The sequence below is a fragment of the Bactrocera dorsalis genome, chromosome 1 (assembly GCF_023373825.1).
Source record: "Bactrocera dorsalis isolate Fly_Bdor chromosome 1, ASM2337382v1, whole genome shotgun sequence".
NCBI classification, from domain to species: Eukaryota; Metazoa; Arthropoda; class Insecta; order Diptera; family Tephritidae; genus Bactrocera; species Bactrocera dorsalis.
Genome location: NC_064303.1, coordinates 25,033,845 through 25,053,858, shown reverse-complemented (window position 1 = coordinate 25,053,858; position 20,014 = coordinate 25,033,845). Strand labels below are relative to the sequence as shown.

At 32.9% G+C, this 20,014-nt stretch overlaps 3 protein-coding genes across 4 annotated transcripts; 1 reads left to right on the top strand and 2 right to left on the bottom strand.

Annotated features, from left to right (window-relative positions):
- Positions 1-1,236: 1,236 nt before the first annotated feature.
- On the bottom strand, positions 1,237-11,354 carry LOC105233369 (uncharacterized; the record flags this gene model as incomplete). The annotated part of the gene is given in 5 exon segments (XM_011215442.4): positions 1,237-4,423; positions 4,510-4,833; positions 7,423-7,534; positions 7,598-7,808; positions 11,308-11,354. Coding segments are annotated over 4 exon segments (810 nt in total). The 3' UTR covers positions 1,237-4,256.
- A 3,635-nt stretch (positions 11,355-14,989) lies between these two features.
- On the bottom strand, positions 14,990-17,954 carry LOC105233368 (serine/threonine-protein kinase haspin homolog). 2 transcript variants are annotated; one of them, XM_011215441.4, is made up of 7 exons: positions 17,731-17,954; positions 17,311-17,666; positions 16,961-17,251; positions 16,398-16,876; positions 16,132-16,335; positions 15,734-16,029; positions 14,990-15,676 (listed from the first exon to the last, which is right to left on the bottom strand). In XM_011215441.4, exons 1-7 carry the CDS (start codon positions 17,823-17,825, stop codon positions 15,469-15,471), a joined length of 1,929 nt encoding a protein of 642 aa, XP_011213743.2. In that variant the 5' UTR covers positions 17,826-17,954; the 3' UTR covers positions 14,990-15,468. The 2 variants fall into 2 exon arrangements, with proteins under 2 accessions (XP_011213743.2, XP_011213742.2); XM_011215440.4 differs by having other exon boundaries at positions 14,991-15,676; positions 16,398-16,903; positions 17,731-17,953.
- A 398-nt stretch (positions 17,955-18,352) lies between these two features.
- On the top strand, positions 18,353-19,863 carry LOC105233366 (2-oxoisovalerate dehydrogenase subunit beta, mitochondrial). The gene is made up of 3 exons (XM_011215436.4): positions 18,353-19,241; positions 19,307-19,399; positions 19,455-19,863. Exons 1-3 carry the CDS (start codon positions 18,459-18,461, stop codon positions 19,680-19,682), a joined length of 1,104 nt encoding a protein of 367 aa, XP_011213738.2. The 5' UTR covers positions 18,353-18,458; the 3' UTR covers positions 19,683-19,863.
- Positions 19,864-20,014: the final 151 nt, after the last annotated feature.

The window sequence follows — 20,014 nt, the reverse complement described above, 5'->3', positions numbered from 1 at the left end:
ATCTAATTAAAATTTACATTTCTTAACAATTTAACGACGTAATATGTCTTTATGTAAAATGGCAACTACAACAGGGTTGCAATTTTATTTTTGCGTGACATTGCACGCTAATATACACGGGTTTTGGTCTGACATATTTCACAGCCCTTGCAAATATTTTTCTGCGTGTGTTTGTTGTTGTGCCGTTGTAAATTTGCAATGCTTGCACCGTGCACCGGGTTTTGCAAGAGCAAGAGAATACCCCTACACTGTTTCCTTGTTTCACCTCTTTGTTATGTAACTACATTAGTTTACCGTTATTTCTGAAGCCGTTAGTCTTTGCACGAGTTTATATCAGTACTTGCGGTATTTTCTTTTGAGTCAGTTTTAAAAATAAGCAAAGCTGAATATGGTATCGTCAATAAATAAGAAAGCAGAAATCATTGCTCAATATAAGAATTAATTATCCCAAAGTCAAATGGCCAGTGAAATAGGAATAAGTGAATGTAGTGTGCGCCTCGGTAAAGTGCGTGGGTTTTCTTGCGCCGAGTGTATTCTGTTGAATAGGTTTGTTCACATCAGGGCGGCGAAGAGCCAAGAGAACTTATTATAATAAAAGCATGGAAAGCAAAGCATTCTTTCTGACATAATCTTTGCTTTAAAACGGAGCCAAGAAAGTTTTATGTGATTCAGTCTTAACGCTTGTTATATAGCATCCTTGTTATGTATTTAGTTTCAGCATTATTTGAGTGGTAATGTCATATTTTTTACGATTTTATGATAAATTTCACGAAGTTTACAAAAGACATTCAGTAGACATAAATAAAGTTTAATTGTTCATTATGCATATAGCTTTATTTAAAAAAAGTCTTTTCACATGATTTTAAATTGTGCAAATATTTTTTGCTGGCTTAACTATATTAAAATAAATTTCGAAGAAAATTTAGGTAATATTTAAATTTTTGCAGCAATTATGTCGCACATTGAGTGTTAAATATATTTTCGATTTGCGATTTGTATATAAATACCTTAGGAGTATTGAAGATAACCTTTTTTACAATTAAACTTATTTTACTCTCACGTTGACATTCTATAAATATTATTTAAATTGAGAAATAATATTATAAACTTGCGTACCTACTGGCAAAGTGCGGTATTATTGTTTTTTTTTCTTTAGCATATTTAAGAAAATGTTATGTACGTATGCATGTAGTATGTATGGTATGTATGTAGTACAAGTTTACATTTTTTATATGTATGTAGTACCAATGGCGATTTTATGTCTCACATCATTTAATAATTATTTTAGTGATGTTTACTTGATTTTTTTTGTTAGGATCTATAAGGATATATGAAAATAGTTATAAAAACATGTTATTAAAATATACTAATATTGGATATTTCACGAGCTATCGCATAATTCAATTTAAACATTTTACTTATTACTTTAAGACTTAAATTTAAATAAAAAGGCTGTTATAACTTTTTTGTTGATTGTTTTATTTTATAGTGAAGTTTTTTGCAACAAGTTTTTCTTTTATCAATATAGTGGTACAAGTTATCATCTTTTTTCAAAACGAAAAGCATTTTGTTAAGTAAAATATTAACATCAGCAATCACACTTGATAATATTAGGAGAGGAAGGGGGGATTATCGTTCATTGTCTAATTCACAGATTCAAGTAGCTAATAAATATTTCTAAAAAAAAAGGTAGTTCATTTGTTAATTCATATATTGAAAAAATAGCCTTTCTAAGAAACTAGTTTTTTTGGTTATTGTAGTCATTGTAATAGCTTTTAATGGCGTCGACATCAAAACTGTGTTGATTTTTTATTTAACGAGATGTCATCAAGAATGATAAAATATTATTTTATTTCGAATACTATTCTATCATTCTTGGATATCTTTTTTTGAAATTTGTCATGGATTATTGCCAAAGGCAACGGTATAATTTTCTGCCATACATACTGAACGATCAAAATCAATTTCTCGTATAGCTTCTTTCTTTTTTCGCCCATATTAAAAATTTTTAACGAAAGATAGTAGAAACGGATTATACATACATATGTGACGTAAAGCAAGAATGACAGTTTCTCAAAACCCAAAAAGTATTATTTGTATAGCAAACGAAGCTGCTGCAGAAAGATATTTGCACTAAATAAATTTTGAAAGCAACATTCATACATACATATGTATGTATGTAAATTAAAATTCTGAAGAAATGTCGCGTTTTTATTGGCTCTGGGCAGTGTTTACAATTTTTATTTATGGTTAAATGGCTTCAAACTTTATTTTTACTTAGCTTTGCAATAAACAGGGCCGGTCCGAGACAATTTAGTGTGGTAAATGCTTGTCTTAGCAACAAAATTTATAAATTTTAAAAATGATTCAAGTCATTTTATTTAACAAAAATAATCATATTCTAAAGGTTTAACTTAATTATTTAAAAAGATAATAATTGATCGTATAAGAAATAAGTTTATTAGTTAAATACGTGTGTGCCTTTAATTTGGAAAATTCAATTGTTTTAAAATAAAAATTTGCTGATAAATAAATAAATAAAATATGTAAAGAATATTATATATATAATATATAAAAAATGCCGTCCTAAAACTCTCTCGCCATTGGCAATAGCCTAACTGGGCTATATGGGCCGGGCCGCCCCTTGGCAAAAAAAGCTTAAAAATTAGAAAAAAAATTCTAAATATATTTTTGCTATAAAAAACTATAGGATGATTTATTCTCTGATCTGATTTCAAATAATAATAGCAGAGTAGTAAGTTCACACTAAATCATAATTTTATGCTTTTCAGATCTTGTTTCATTAAAGTTTGTTTCAGTTATATTCTTTGATGTCTAGCAGTTATAAATGTTAATAATTAAAATAGTATTCGAAACTTTTACAGGTCGATATCAGTTAGAAAACACAGCAAAGACAGCGAATCTCGGGAAAAGCATAACGGTATAAAGTGAAAATAATTAACATTTTAATATTTTTAGTAAATGAAATATATTTTTATATAATATAAATTACAAAGTTAAATGCAATATTAGCATTTATAATAATATCTAATTAAAGGATTAATTAAAGTTATAATATATGTGTCAGTGCGTATATCTCAACTAACCTCTACAACTAGTATGTTCTCCAAAAGATTACAGACTAATTATGCTTAAGAAATAAAGAAAATTTATAAACTTAAATTATATTACAGTTTAAAAAATAATATGCATATAAATGTTGCGTATAATGTATAATTAAATATTATCAGTTAGGCAATCGCTTAATGACGAATGATGCTAAAGCACTAAGGCTGTTGATAAATAATGCGAAAATATTTGTAGATCTAGTTGGTATATTATATACATATTTGAGTTTTAACTAGAGCGTTATAAAATATATACATGTATGTCTGTATATGGCATAGTTTATGCGTTAGATATAGTTTAGTTAGAGCTATATTGGATTATTTTTTAATTTTTTTTTTTATTAATTTTATACATATATATTTAGTATATACTTAAAAGTCTTTTCACATGAGTTTGAATTGTGCAATTATTATTTTTTACTGCTTTGCCTATTTGTAATAAATCGTAACTTCCATTTAATTATAATATTTCCAGTTTTAGCAAGTTTATACATGATAAGTGTTGAAACTATTTACGGTTCGTATGATTACGTTTACGCATCAATGATATTTTATACATTTACATATGTATGTATATGTGTGTATGTGTGTATCGTTTTGCAAATTTGCTTTGTTGTGCTATTTTAATATAATTCGGCATTTAATAAATTGTGTTTGCTTAAAGTCATATGAATTTCAAAGTGCAGTGTGTGTATTCCTTTAGTACATAATTTAAAGTTGTTCGAGAAGTTCTTTTTGGTTTAATATATAGAAGTGTGAATGTATAATCTACTATACTGCTATTCATTATAATTAAAGTAAATTAAACCATTATTTGTTTAGGCATATGCACGACAAATCGATACTCATATTTTTGTGTGTATATTTCTTATGGTTTAAGTTTTACATATTAATTAAGTATACATGCAAATACGAAAATACTTATAAAAGACATTTGTTAAAAAATATGGTCACATGGGATTTTTGTTAAACTATTTTAAATACATATATTTTGTATTTTTTTTTTTTAATTTAAATACTTCACTTATAGTTTAAAGGCTTAAGTTTAAATAAAAGTCTTTATAATAAATAGTAAAATATTCCATATTTTTGTTTACAAGTATTAAAGTGTAGATGCATCATTACGTTTTATATTCGTGTTATATTGATTGTTTCATTTAATGATTCTCTTCTCAGCAATTGCTTGGTATCGTTCTCAATATCTATCGGAGATATGCCAGCGCTACGATCATTAATATACGTATTATCTTCCTCCACGATTTTCTCGAGCACTATATCACCGGTGTTGGCTAAACCTGTCAGCAAAAAATAATAAAAATAATAAATATGGCGTTATAATTATTTGAATTTTTGTATAACATCAATAGACTAGTAGACTAACAGTTACGCCCTGATAACGGACCATTTGCTACTTCTTCCGCCGATGCGCTGTTCACAAGTGCTACGTCCGTGGCAGTTCCATTGCGCATGTTCTTTTGTAAAGCTACTGCTTTCCGTGCGTGGCGTGTAGTTAGCACACCAGTTTCGACATCACGTTCCAGACGATGACCAGATCGTGATCTAGTTAGTTGTCGTTGCACATAATCTTCGAGATCTTCTTCTTCCTTGCGGCTAATCAAGCAATTCAGTACAAGTAAAAATAGTCCCAATCCAAGCGAGAAAAGCCCAGTGCAAGTAACTTCATTCCACCATGCCGAGCTGCTACCTAGAAAAAATATATCAGTTATATTTATATTAATTTTTGATATTACCAAAGTGAATTTCAAATTTGGTGGCGAAAAGAAAGCATGGATTTAATCAGTAATTATTATGTATTTTATATATTGCGGGCTCAGGTGCTCTCGAAAATTTAAAGACCACATACGATTCCGGGACCTTTGGAACGGTAAGCAAGTTAGCAAATAAAGTAAAAAAATATCAGGAAAGCAAAATCGGAATAAGTTCATCGCTACATCTTTAGCAAACAAAATTAACGAAAACGCAACATAATTTCTTCATACAGTGGGAAAAGGGGTCTAATAGTATAATGACCACGGGTACCTCCCCTACAAGGCTTAATATTAAAAACTACAAGAATTGCGATAATTATCAAAAGTAAAATGTCCACAGTGGGCAGCCGCAGTCAATGAGTATAAAAGTAGGCCTATGGGCTTGGCACCACAAAACTATTTTGAACCAAATTTAGCGTATAGCAATCTCTTGACTTCATTACATCAGCAACATCCACCTCTCATTTGTAGTATCAAGCACTGGTGATGTTTTGGAAATAAAACTTTAGCCATATTCGTCTGCCTCTTAGTTAAAAGATATCGATCGAAATTTTGCATCATTTTCTTTCCAAGAAGATGGTCTTTCGTCGAAACCGCCGATATCGGACCATTATATACGATATAGAGGCCATTTAATCTAATCAATCAATGTCCAAATAAATATTTTCATAGAAATCTTTTTATGCTCTTGCAACCTGTTGGTACAGAGTTTAATAGTTTTGTTCACCAAACGGTTGGATGTATCACCTTAACCTAAGCGAGATAGATTAAGGGTTATTTATACATAAGTGATCAGGATAAACAGAAAAGTTGAGATCCTGGTGACTGTCTTAACTTCGTCCGTCTGTGCAAGCTGTAACTTGAAATTGAGAAATCTTGGTGAGACTTGATATGCGGATTCGGACCACTGCCACGCCCACAAATCGCAATTAATCCAAAACCTATAAAATGCAACTACTAAACACTAAATGGCACAGGAGATTGCAGTAGCAAGGAGCTCCGGTGTGCAAAAAAAGTGAGCGTGACCGCGTCCAGTAATAAGTTTAATGTACATATGTATCTCCTAAGCTTCTAAAGCTGCAATAACTAACTTCACCCAGCACAATTATAATAGGAACTCCTACCGACAATGTGAAAATGAAGGATGATAGGAAGTTGACCCCGGTCACTACTTATACTCGTATAACGGTACTGTTCAAAGCGAGAAAAGCACAATAAACCAATAACTAATTACGCCAGAGACATTGAATTTTTCCTTCGAGAAGGTTTTATGGAAGCCGATGCGAAAATTGAGCAATGGGCGTGGCACTGCCTACTCTATTGTTAAATCACATATTTTGGGACCTCACTGACCGATTTCGACTAAATATAGTGTGTAGTATTTTTCTCATATTCCTATATCACAGTGTGAAAATGGATGAAATCGAATTACAACCACGCCTACTTCCCATATAAAACAATTTTAAATTCCATTTGATTCTTTCACTTTCCAGTACATAAATAAAGAAGTAATTAATATAACGGGATAAAATTGTAAGAATTCTTTTAAAGTATGCCACTTTATGACCAAAAATTGTCCAAATCCAACCAAATCTGTTCAAGCCGCTAAGTACCAAGTATATGAACCCCAGTATCTATAGTTGACTTTTGCCAGAAAACAACGGGCAATGTGTGAGATATACAATTGAAATTCAGTTAGAATCCTTTACTGATAATAGTACCTCTGTGTATCGAAAACGGGTTGAATCATTTCAATACTTCTATAAGCCCCCATGATATAATATGAAGATTTTCGAACTTCCAAGTGCCAATATTTGAGTTATCTCAACGAAAGTTACAGAACATGTTTTACTCATAATAGTATATCTTTGAAAATAGATACAATTGCGAAAACTTGACCTACCCCCAATATAACTATTACCAGAATTTTTGAGCATCCGCTTACTTTGCTCCATGTGATTGATGATTGTATGTAAAGTACCTAATGAAACCCACGGAACCATTTTTAGTATGTGTCATGATAATAGTTAATAAGTTAATAGATAGATAAGTTCGTGTCGATATTACCCCTATACCACGTATATTTATGAGGTTTCGGTTTTCTAACAAATCTTATGCCGAATTTGTCGGTCAGTGTATGAGTTATATAGAGTATACTATGTATACACATATAAATTTGCTTAGATTCCGACCGTCAGGTTGACATTCTACATCTTAAGGTATTTCCTTGGCTTTGATTTTTGCAAGTTGCAGGAGTATAAAATGTTCGGTTGTACCCGAACCAAGCCCTTTCTTACTTGCTCCTTATTAAGTAACTTTAATTCGACTTGTAGGTTGTTTATATCAAACAACACTGCCAGGGATCATTAGCAAAACGTTTTCTCTTGGATTCTAACTATGGCCCATAACGTGTCCAGATTTTATTATATATGTAAGATACAGAATTGCACCTGTAAAGGGTATTTAGCAATGCAATCGTGGTTAGTGTTATTTCTTCTTTTTATATTATACTTTTTGGTACTTACTGAACACATTCCAGGACATAGTTTCATCTGGTATAATACCAGCACCGCATAAGAATACACCAAATACTATAAATACGATACCAATGTGCAGCATACCGATGCTGGTGACAACCTAGAAAAGCTCTTTTAAGTTCATTTATCACCCTTTACAAATGTATTTCAATCATTTATTTACCTGGCTGTCCAACATGCCTGGTCCAGGCTTAGCAACGCTATGTGCATGATGAAATTTACGTCGAAAGGAACCACTTGGCGAATGAAATGTTTCTCCACTTTCGGAACTCTGCGTACTGTAACGTCTTTCTCGCGCACGTTTCTGTTCATCACGTCGTTTACGTTGGCGTTTTATTGCCATAGCCGAATGGATACCCACAGAATGCATTTCGCTACGAAGAAAAAGAAGGCAAAAGTAACTGTAAATATTTTGAAAGTTGAAAAACAACAGCACTGCTAATAATTCAAATATTGAAATTTTACAAAGATATCAATTAAAAACTCTAACATTAAATACAAATACACCTTGGGGACCATTTGGCAGTCATATAATTAGATGATAGCAAGGAAAAAAAAGTCGAGGTTTCCTACTTTTTTAAAGAAAAAACACAGAAACTTCAAGTTTAGTGGGGAATGACTTTCTTTGATATTTCTTTTTTTAAGATTATCATCCTTTCAAATAATGTTCGCGGCTACGTATCAGATGGTCCATTCGTTGAGTTAAATTTTCGATGACTCGTTCGAGCATTTCGACTGGTAACTAGCGATTGATACGCGTGAAGTTTTGCTTCAAGGCCTGAATCTAAGCGAGATTATCCAGGTATGATTTAGACTTTACAGGAAATAGTCTAACGGTGTAATATTAAACTATCTTGGAGGCCAATCGACCAGCCCAAAACGTGTAATTATCAGCTCACTGAAGTGTCCTCGCAATAAATCCATTGGTTGATGCGATGTCGCCGTGATCATGAGCTTCAACTTCAACTCTTAAATCTCTTCAGGTTGCTCTTCGTCCAAAAACGACAATTTTACTTCTTTATTGAGTCAGAAATAGGCCTCACCGCTGAAGAAAATTTGACTCGAAAAAGTCTTTTTTAGCTATTAAAGTTTTTCATTCTCTATCTTTGAATTATTTCGAAATTGATTAAACTATCTTCTATTTCTCTGATGTTAGGCCTAAACCCCCTTATCCTTAAGAAAACATTAATATTCTGATAAATCGGTCAAAAGAAAGAACTGAAATCCTCATACTCGGCATAAGGAGGAATAAATGAAAAATTTTCAACCAAATTTTTGTTTTATCGCTACTTTTCTTTTGGCCGCGTATGTTGGCAGAACTATTGGCAAATTATAGAAAAATTAAGAAAGAAAATAATACTCGTACTGGTCAGTAATTAGATTCTTATTTTACGATGGGAAAACACTCAGTGAAAGTAAAGAGCGCTTGGGTGTTGTATACTTTTCTCCCTCGGAGACATCCGTCCAAAATTAGTTCAACGAATTTAAACGTACTCGTAGTTATACGTCGGTTATTCTTGATCGGCTATAACGTGACAATAGTTCATGATTATACTTGTATTAGCAGACAGTCTATTGAAAGTGCAGGTGGTGGCTCAAACCTCTGTCGCCGCCGCATCCAATTTTAACTAATTAGGCACGAACTGCCGCCCATACTCTTCGGTATATGTGAATTAGGAGAAGATATGGACCAATTTCGCATATTTATACCACGAAGAGCGTATATGTATTAAGTTTATCACGAAGTTCCTAAGGAAACGTCTAAGACTCTATAAAGTTTATATACGCTGATAAGCGTGATGAGCTGAGACTATTTAGCCATATTCGTTTACGTAAACTGGTAAAAGGGTGCCATACAAACTGTTCGATCAGAATCAAGTTCTGATTTGTGAAGGGTATTATATGTAGGTTCACTGCATCCAAAGTTAACGTTTTTATACTCTTGCAACCTGTTGCTACAGATTATAATAGTTTTGTTTGTTCACCTAACGGTTGTATATAGGGTTATATATATATACATACATATTTAAATGATTAGGATGACGAGACAAGTTGAAATCCGGGTTGCTGACTGTCTGTTCATCTGTGCAAGCTGTAACTTGAGTAAAAAATGAGATATCTTGATGAAACTTGGCATATGGGTTCCTTAATGCAAACAAAAAATTCGAGTTCACATTAACCGAAAAGCTATAAATTGCCATAACTAAGCAATAAATTAAGATATAAAACTGTAACAGGGGATCGCTGTAGCAAGGGCGACCTGTAGGCAAAACATTTTGAAAAAGTGAGCGCTAAGCGCAAATATTATAATAACTCCTACCGACAGTGCGAAAATGGATAATGATAGGAAGATGACCCCGCTCACTATTTATAACGATACTGTTCAAAACTACTAGAAGCGCAATAAATCAATAACTAATTATGCCAAAAACATTAAATTTTGCTTTCGAGATGGTATGAAAATTGTACAAAGGGGTGGCACCTACCACTCTTTAGAGGACCCAATGGACCGATTTAGAGTAAATACGAGACATTCGTTTAATATTCTTATATCATAGAGTGAAAATGGGCGAAATCGGACTACTGCCACGCCTACTTTCAATATAACACAATTTTGATTCAGTTTGAATATTTTACTTTCCAGTACATAAATCAGTAAGCAATTGATATAACGGGGTAAAACTTTGGACTAATAATTCCTTCAAAGTATGCCACCTTATAACCAAAAATTGTCCAAATGAAACCACACTGTTCAATCGGGGTACCGAATATGTATACCCTAGTATCTATAATTGACTTTTGACAGAAAATATCGGTCAATATGTGAGATATACTTGTACAATTGAAATTCTGACAGAAACTTTTCCTGACAAGAGTATTTCTGTGTATCAAAAATGGGTTGAATCGGTTCAATACTTCTAACTAACATAAAGATTTTCGAATTTTCAGGTGACTTTATGCTGGATATACCGCCCAATATTTGAGTTATCTCAACAAAAATAACATGTTTTACTCATAATGATACACCTTGTGCCTAAAAAAGATATAATTGGGCGAAAACTTGAGCTACCCCCATATACCTATTACTAGGATTTTCGAACATCTGCTGACATTGCTGCATATGATTGATGATTGTATGTAAAGTACCTCAATGAAACCCATTATTTTTGGCATGATATTTTCCCTAGCGTTGATTTTTGCTAGTTGCAAGAGTATAAAATGTTCGGTTGCACCCGAAGTTAGGCTTTCTTACTTATTATTATATTTTTTTTGATTCCTACAAGATAATTTGTGCCTTGTGTCAGCTAGCAGTGTTTTGCAAAAACTAAAACATCACCGGTTTAATTTAACCAGTTGCATGTGTGGAGTGAAGAAGAATGGTGAACTTTTCATTGTTTCGAATGCACTATAAGCCCAACATTAACTTATTCACACAAACACATTTATATATACACATATATGTATATACACTCGCTATACATTCCGAAAATGAAAATGTCAACCTTTCAACATAACAACAAAAACATTATGAATCATTTACCCCCAACTTGGTGCTGCTGTTTAATTCTAAAGTGGACAGTTTGGGTCTTTGTTACGCCTGCGAAATATTATGATCATAACAATATAAAGACATATACCATACATATGTGTTTATATATATGTGAATAAATATGTGTAAACTACATGGCACATTTGTATTATAGAAACTTTGCCAACTCAATCGTATACCATATATGCATGTGGACGCATTTCTTTGGACTTGTGTGTTGATGCACAAAAATTCATACTGTTCATTGTCACGCCTGAATGAAACAGTTATAAATACTATATGCAATTTTATATTACATATACATAAACCATACATTTGCTTACCTTAAACTTTAAGTTATCTGCGGTTGATTTAATTTCTTCACTTTTGGAAATTTACGTACACAGAATCAGCACACCGTAGTTAAGTTTCAGGCCGTAAAGACCATCTTAGTTATATTTATACATATATTTTTTTCACTTCCGTTAAATTGGCTCAAGGCATTCACACAATCAACTAGATTTCCGCATTATGCTGCATATCCTATATTTCATACTTCATTTGAAATTTATAAACATAATAATAACTGGAAACTCAATGAAACGCACAAACAACACACACACGAGCTGAATAAATGCAGTACTCTGCCACTCCCCGCTTCGCTGGGCTTCAACGTGTCCAAAACGCACTTCCGAGATTTAGCGAGATATCGATTTTGTACAACGTATGATGTTAGGAATTTGAAGTTCACTTTTTACTTTTATTTAAATTATTTTCATTGTTTCACGTAGCTAATCGTGTGTGAAACACTTGACTAACGCATTTGTAATCTTCCACACTTTTATATTATAGAATTAATTTCCATTTTTTCTAACATTTGTATAACTAATATACAATACACATATGTGTGTATATATGTATGTATAACTGTATTTACTACGAAAATGATATAGACTTTATGTGTTAAAGTATTTAAAACGTTTAGCACATTTTATAAATGCAATTTCATCTGCGTTTTCTTCTTAATATTTACAACAAAGCAGCAAAACAGTTTCCACTGCTATGAATATGTGTCAAAGCGAGCGACGGCGGATACCAGGTATCCTTCGCGGCGACTAAAACGTCGCGTTAGAATGTAAAGCTCAGGATGTGCAAAGCTGCGAGAGTCCGTGAGCGACAGAGAGCAAGAGAGTGAGTGTCTGTGTGAAAATGTAAAAAAGCTTTTGCCTTGACAAAAATGAAAAGTGCGTTGAATCATAATGGAAATATGCAATAATGACAAAGATTCGTAAGATTAAGCATCTCTTACTTATCAACATACTACTTACGTACATATGTATGTATATTTCATATGATGATAAATTATCAAAAATTAAGAAAGTTATTACAATTAATTACAACAAGTAAGGAAGGTCGAGGAAGGAGTTCACAAAACTTTCTATACAAGGACAACTGAAAAGCCGAAAAATTCACACGATCATAACCGTCGGCACAATGATAGACAATTATTATAGAAATACTCGCTCTTTAATTAAGATAACTCACACATTGACTGATATACTTTTAGGTACAAAGTCAATCAGATTTTTGAAAAACCTTACGTTAAGTATATAAGGCCTGTGCCCGGTTTTATTCATTTTAGGCACAAGGGTGTACTGTTATTAGAAAGAGCATTCTCTCAATTTCATTAAGATAACGCACAAATTGATGAATAAAATGGTATAAAGTTAACCGAAAGTTCAAAAATCTTTAAATTAGGTATAAACAAGGTGGCTACATAGATGAAGTTTAGCCCGATTTTACGCAAAGTGTTACCGATATTTTCGGCAAAAACAGTTATAGGCACTGAGATCTACATATTCGATATCTGGTTACTTGATAAGGTATAGGGCATACTTTAGGTGTACTGTTTGTGCAAGGTTTTAATGCAATAATCTAATTATTGCTTGATTTATATTCTGTAAAGAAAAATATTCATATCGATATCATTGCAGCACGATTTCGCCAATTGTCACAATGTAACATGTGAATGTTGAAATAATGTTGTGCATCAAATTGGTCAAGTGTAGTGCCTGAGGTATAGGAATTCGACTAATGGTGGGAGGCACCACGTCCACATCTTGTCTCTGACTAGTATATATATTGAGTTATAGAACATTTACTACTTTTCAACATAACCGTTATACGGAGAGTGGGCAGGATTTCACTATAGTTAGACGTCTTTACAGCGAAAACTCAAAAAAACTACAATACCTCTATTTATTGTCCTTGATTTTCAAATTGATTCGTATAATAGTTTCGAAGATACAGCCTTGAGAACTTGTGCGCACGAGGCTAGTTTGGCTACCTGCGCCGTCTTTAAATGCGTTTATCTCGAAACTGTTTTTTTGAGGTGGGTTAGCAAGATTTCTCGAGAACTACTCAACAGATCTCCATGAAATTTTACTCAGATCCTTCAGATACAATTACTAAAGACTTGGACGAAGGATTTTTTTGTTTAGAACTATTTGAAAGAAAAATTTCGCGAAATTTTCACTGAAATTTAAATTTTTTTGTAAAACTGTCTGTCAATTTTCAGTTTTTTTCCTTTGTACAAGTTCTAAGTTAAGGTTTTAATTAAAACACGTATTTTTTCACTTTAGATGATCCTGTAAGAAGTTATCCTACCAACGCGGGCGCATCTTTTTTCGTGGGATCACCGGAAATGGCTTTCCAATGGCCGAGTTTAAAATATTTTTTTCCAAAAATTTCGTTATTTCTTTGTTAATAGTGTATGTTTGTAACAATAAAAATTCTATAAAATATTTCATTTTTTACATTAGAAAAAAATTATTTTTTGTGTAGGCATAGCAATGGTCCGGTTCTGGCTCTCTGAAAAACCAACCTACTTACCAAGTAACATGTGTACCAAATTTCGAATTATCATGCTTTACATATATCATAATTTAAATCAATGTGATTAAACGAAATGAATATATTCAGTATAAGCATCGGTAACGGAATAACCGATTTCACCTACTTTTCTCAAAAAATATATGTATTTCTCTCTAACCGATTTGTCACTTAACTGTTATGTGAAGGAGTGTTTCGTTACTAATCCATTTTAAACCAAATATTCTTTCATTTTTCGCAGAAACCATCCTTCAAGTCACCTGTTTGAAGTAGAAATGGCTAGGAATATCAGGAGAACATTCTTCTAACTCGTCGACGCACTTGAACAATACACCGACCACATTTCGGACGCTACCAATTTTCAACAGCCACTGAACGCCATTCACAGTGGAGCTATTAACACCTTCGTTGATCCTGCAAGCAATAAGTCCCCGTATGACACCAATCACCTTTTTGCAACTCGTGTTGTTGTTTTAATTTGTATAAATGCCGGATTGACAGTGCTTGATTCGGAAAAGATTCGGGTCCATTCCAATTACGTACACCCGACTCTCACGGGAACAGTCCAAACCCGTCGAAGAAGTTCGTCTCCTAAACCTACCGTTGAGTGATTTTGATGACAATAAACATATTGCTTTCCCCCAAGCAGGGTCTGGATAATGGCAACAACGCAGACTGCATGTAAAAATTATGTCTATGTTATAGGACTAGCAGAAATCGGGACACATACAAAACTGACATTTCTCATATAAAATATCGTGGTTTTCTACTAGTCAGAGCAGAAACAGAATGTCAGGCAATAACAGTTGCGAAGGCATGGTGGTTCCAAGTGACATTTGGCAGTTCCGGAGCTTTCTGAAATTCTTCTGTCTAATTCCCGGGAAACAAAACATTCTGCATAAGACCCACATTCTCTGCCAGATCAAAAGCTTACTAGCAGCTTCATATGTATGTATGTATATAGGAAAAGTTTCGTTTTTTGATTTTCAATATTTGTCAGAATTTTTAGGCTCTACAACAATGCCATCCAATTACATGAATCATTTTCGTGGTAATTTCAAATTGCTTTCTATAGTTGACAGCTTAGAAAGTATTTTAATAAGGAAAAAATTAAAAAAAACTGTTTTCTTAAGCAATGACAAATATGTATTTATTTTATTGCAATTACATCGTCTCTTAAACCAACTAAAAAAATATTTGCACATACAGAAAATACATTACGACAAGTATTAGAACAATGGGAAATATTTAATATAATTAAAGAGCTTTTGTCCTTGCATTTATTTTTGGGTTTGAAATGAAAAATCTCGAAGAAATATATTACAGGCTTTCAAAAGGTGTATAAAACAAAAATAAAATTAAAATTTAAAAACAAGAAACAACAAGCTAGTTTCAGATTACGGCATAATAAAGTCATAAAGTGTCAGTCAAAATAAATTATAAATTAGTCGTAAAATCGAATCTGTGCTATTATTAAGCTATCATCAACTTGAGAATCAATAAATTATAATTGTCATGCAAACATTCATATTTAAAATTGCGTTCGCGCGCAGTAATTAAAAAATAAAAATTCCATTGTCAAATATAAAAAATAAGTACTAATATAAAATATGCTAAACTTGTGAATCCATTAAATATTTAGAAAATTCGATAGCGCTATTAAAATTCATCACAATGCCAATGAGATTATTGAGCTTTGAAAAATATGTAGAGTGTGCCTTGCTACGGATGTTTTTATATTTAACACCGTCAATCATTTTTGTAATTATGTATGATATCCAAAATATATTTGTGCGTGGTTCAAAAGATTCCCAGTTATTGCTGTAATGAAAGCATATCAATTGAAACTAAAATAATAACAAAAATTGTAAAACGTACCCTAAGACATCCCGCATCATGCGATAAATATCGAATTGGTAGTCTCCGGAAGCGGTAAAAAGATCTTCATCAGAGGAAATGTCATTATAGTGACAACAGTTATCAAAAGACATACGCGAGAGCGTATAATCGATTATTGTAGCTTTAACACCTTTTGTGGGCACGGAATATGTATGTTTGTCCAAAGTAAATTTTAACTCTTTTACATTTGTGCTCAATAATAATATATTTCCCCAATGTAAATCACGATGTTCAAACTGAAATGCTTGTTCTGCTACTGCTAATGTTAAAACAATCTACAAATACATTTTTATAACAGTAAAATAGCGTAAGTAAATGTATTGATGATATTGAGCGCCATGGGGTAATAGCAAAATATATGTATATACTAGATGTACCTGAAGGAGTGCACCATACGTTTGCTCGGCATTTTGAAATTGGAAACTTTCTAAATCCCGACCGCAAAACTCCAATTCCAGTACTATATAAATTTGTGAGTCATCAAATATATCGGGATGATCGTTTTCGGAGCCTTTGTCTTTGTCAAAAATTTCCCAAAGCTTTATAAAATGTTGAGGATACTGGCCTTTAACACAAGCGACCTAATAAAATATATATATTATATAAATACAGTTTCATACATAGTTACAACAAAATATCTAACCTTTCTGACATTTACAAATCCGCACGTAAAATTTGCTGAATTTACATCTGTCCGCAAGTTTGCCAATTCTACTGAAATCACCACCTCTGGCAATATTTGTTCAAATGTTTTCTGTTTCTCTCCATTGACATCAATGTCCCCTTCAATCGGTATAACTTTCATAACCGTGCTGTTCGCATCTGGCATTCTTCGCTTACTCGTTGTATTCAAAAATACCTCACCATAAGCACCTTCACCAATTTTCATACAATTTGTTAATTTATCTGCAGAATACAGCTCTTCAAATGGTAGAGGAAATCTTTGATTGCAGCGATCCAAAACTCGGCGCTCCCATACCTCATGATTTTCAGGTGTGCTTATTCTTAACACATTTTCCGAAATGCGCTCAGGTTTTAAAAAGATAGATTTTCTTTTACCAACAATCGTACCAACGAAACCAATAAATTCCACAGAACTGTTGCGTTTATCTGATTGTCGTCCTGCCAAATTATTTGGGTGTTTTTCGACTATATTTTAAAATATTATTTCAAATTTTACATTTTTGGTTTGCACTTATGAAATACCTTGTTTGCGTCGCCAAGCACTAATTGATTTTCGCCACTTTCCGGGCTGCAAAGTGAGACTAGGAACTCGCACGTCTCCTTTGCCATCATCTTTCTCATTTGTCACAACGTTTTCTGACTTTTCCTTTAAATTTTGAGTTGTTTTGCTATTTGTTGACTCAAAACAAACGTGCCTGGTATTTCTAGTCCTCGTTACATGTTGGAACCGATTTGTTTGTCTATTCAATGCTGGAGTTGAGTCTTGAGATTGAATTGCATTGAAAGCAGTCTTTTTAACTGGTTCGTCGCATTCTATAATAAATCAAATTAATTATTCAACGTTTTTTATTAATGTGTATACAATAACATACCAACAATTTGTATACTAGGTGTTAAAGGTGTACAATTTAAACGCTTTTTTTGATTTGCGAAACACATACCGTCCTTGTTAATATTTTTACCCTTATCAAAATATAAAAGTCGCCAGGCACCAATTGGTGATAATGAGCATTTAAATGGATCCACTTTAAGCCCACGATGCACCAGGGGAGTAGAAATTGAATTGGATTTGCTTTGTATATCTTCGTTTAAATCGTTTGGCCACTCCTGCGAAGGTTTCAAAAGCGACGATTCATTTCCCTTACTACTTATGCTATTTTCAACACTAGAGTCTCGATTAAATGATGCATGCACCTCTTTTTTTAAAATATTTAACTCCCGCAATGCACTAGAAGGTCAAAAATGCCAAAGTTATTATTTGTACCACACGTTTTATAATTTTATATACGAACGGTCTTGGCTCCAATAACTTGTCGAAAGAATCCAGCCAGGCACCATCTTCTAAAGTGATATCTAAATCTTTGCTTTCATCTGTATTAACATTCATCTCAAATAAATAAAAAAATATAGCTTATATAAAGTCCCTTCACCGAAATATAAATTAATGTAAAGTGTAAATACGCGCTCTAGAAAAACTTTTAGGTATTTTCAAATTTTTGTATTGATTGACATATGGCCTCAATCACAAAACGTAAACAAACATCATTCAATCAATTTATTTAGAAAAGAAGCACAACCCAGTGCATAACATAAGTATGTCACAACAAGTATATAAAACGTTGCGTTAACGTAAAATGTGGACATCAATTACTCTGTATTTCAATTTTTAGAAACAACTCGTGTAATGAACACATTCATGAGTGTATAATATTACTTAATTTTGTTGTATTGTGCAGTAAGGCAAGAATATTTAACTTTTAATAAATAAATAAAGTATATTACTTAATAAAAATATATATTTTTTTAATTATCTTTATCCCTTTTCCTAATAATATATATTGAATTCTGTTTTTGATTTTTTTTATTAAGTTCACGTTTCACAAAACTTGGCAACAATTGCGAACATATGATCGTTGGAAACGATCGCTCGCTTACATAACCTCAGATAGATAACATTAAGCATATCGCCAAAGCCAAAGTTTTTTGCAACATAATACATAAACATAAGTTTTTTAGCAATATGAAGAAATCGTTTTGGCCATTATTGAACACACTGAAATCTCGTACTACAGTGCCATGGTGTCGTTCTCATTTTACTTATTATCCTGACAAGTCACCAAAAGAAGTTATTTCCACTGGTAATGTTACTGAAAAAATGAATATGGTTCAAGCAATCAACAATGCTATGGATTTGGTACTTGCAAAAGATCCAACAGCAATACTTTTCGGCGAAGATGTAGGCTTTGGCGGTGTCTTCCGATGTTCAGTTAACCTACGTGACAAGTATGGAAAAGATCGCGTTTTTAATACTCCACTGACCGAGCAAGGAATAGCTGGATTCGCCATTGGTGTTGCTAATGTTGGATCCACAGCTATTGCGGAAATACAATTTGCTGACTATATTTTCCCTGCATTTGATCAGATTGTCAATGAAGCGGCTAAATATCGCTATCGCAGCGGTGGCCTGTTTGATTGTGGTTCTCTGACATTTCGAGCACCATGCGGAGCTGTAGGTCATGGTGCTCTTTATCATTCTCAAAGTCCCGAAGCATACTTTGCACATACACCAGGACTAAAAATTGTAGTACCTAGAGGACCAGTGAAGGCTAAAGGGTTACTTCTAGCTTGTATACGAGATCCTAACCCGTGTATTGTATTTGAACCGAAAACACTTTATCGAGCTGCTGTTGAGGAGGTACCTACTGATGATTACGTGTCAGAATTGGGCAAAGCAGACATATTGCGTAAAGGGAAAGATGTCACTCTGATTGGTTGGGGTACACAGGTGCACGTACTCTTAGAGGTAATAAAAAAATGTAAACAAAATTATAAAACTATTGGATATAATATTTTTATAATATACTCAAGGTGGCAGAAATTGCTAAGAAAGAACATCAAATAGATTGCGAAGTAATTGATTTAGTATCTATTATGCCGTGGGACCGTGATACAGTGTATAATGTAAGTAAACAATTGCATCGCATCTCTCGCATAAAGATATTTTTTCCTTTTTCAGTCCGTAAAGAAAACCGGTCGCGTTATTGTGGCTCACGAAGCGCCTCTAACTCAAGGCTTTGGTGCTGAGTTAGCAGCTTCCATACAAGAGAAATGCTTTTTGCACTTGGAGGCACCTGTAAAACGCGTTGCCGGCTGGGATACGCCATTTCCACATGTCTTTGAAACATTTTACTTGCCTGACAAATATCGTTGCCTAGCGGCCATAAAAGATTTAGTAAATTATTGAAACTCGACGACGTTAAATTTCAACGATATTTATTAATGACGCTTAATTATTGGAAACGGATGCATTTATATTTGTTTATACATATATTTTTACGAATTTGATTATCTACTTTTAATGGTAACATGTGCAATTATTATATGTAATAAGTTTATAAAAAATAAAAACAAACTTCTCACCACTATCACAATCACTTTTTAACTATAGACCATATGTAATTACAAGAGAAAACAGATAAAAAATAAAAAAAAAAATTCTTGTTAATATCCAATTTTTAATACCTACTATATCAGAGACTAAACATTTTTGAATTGGTTTAAAAAGCCGATGTTGCA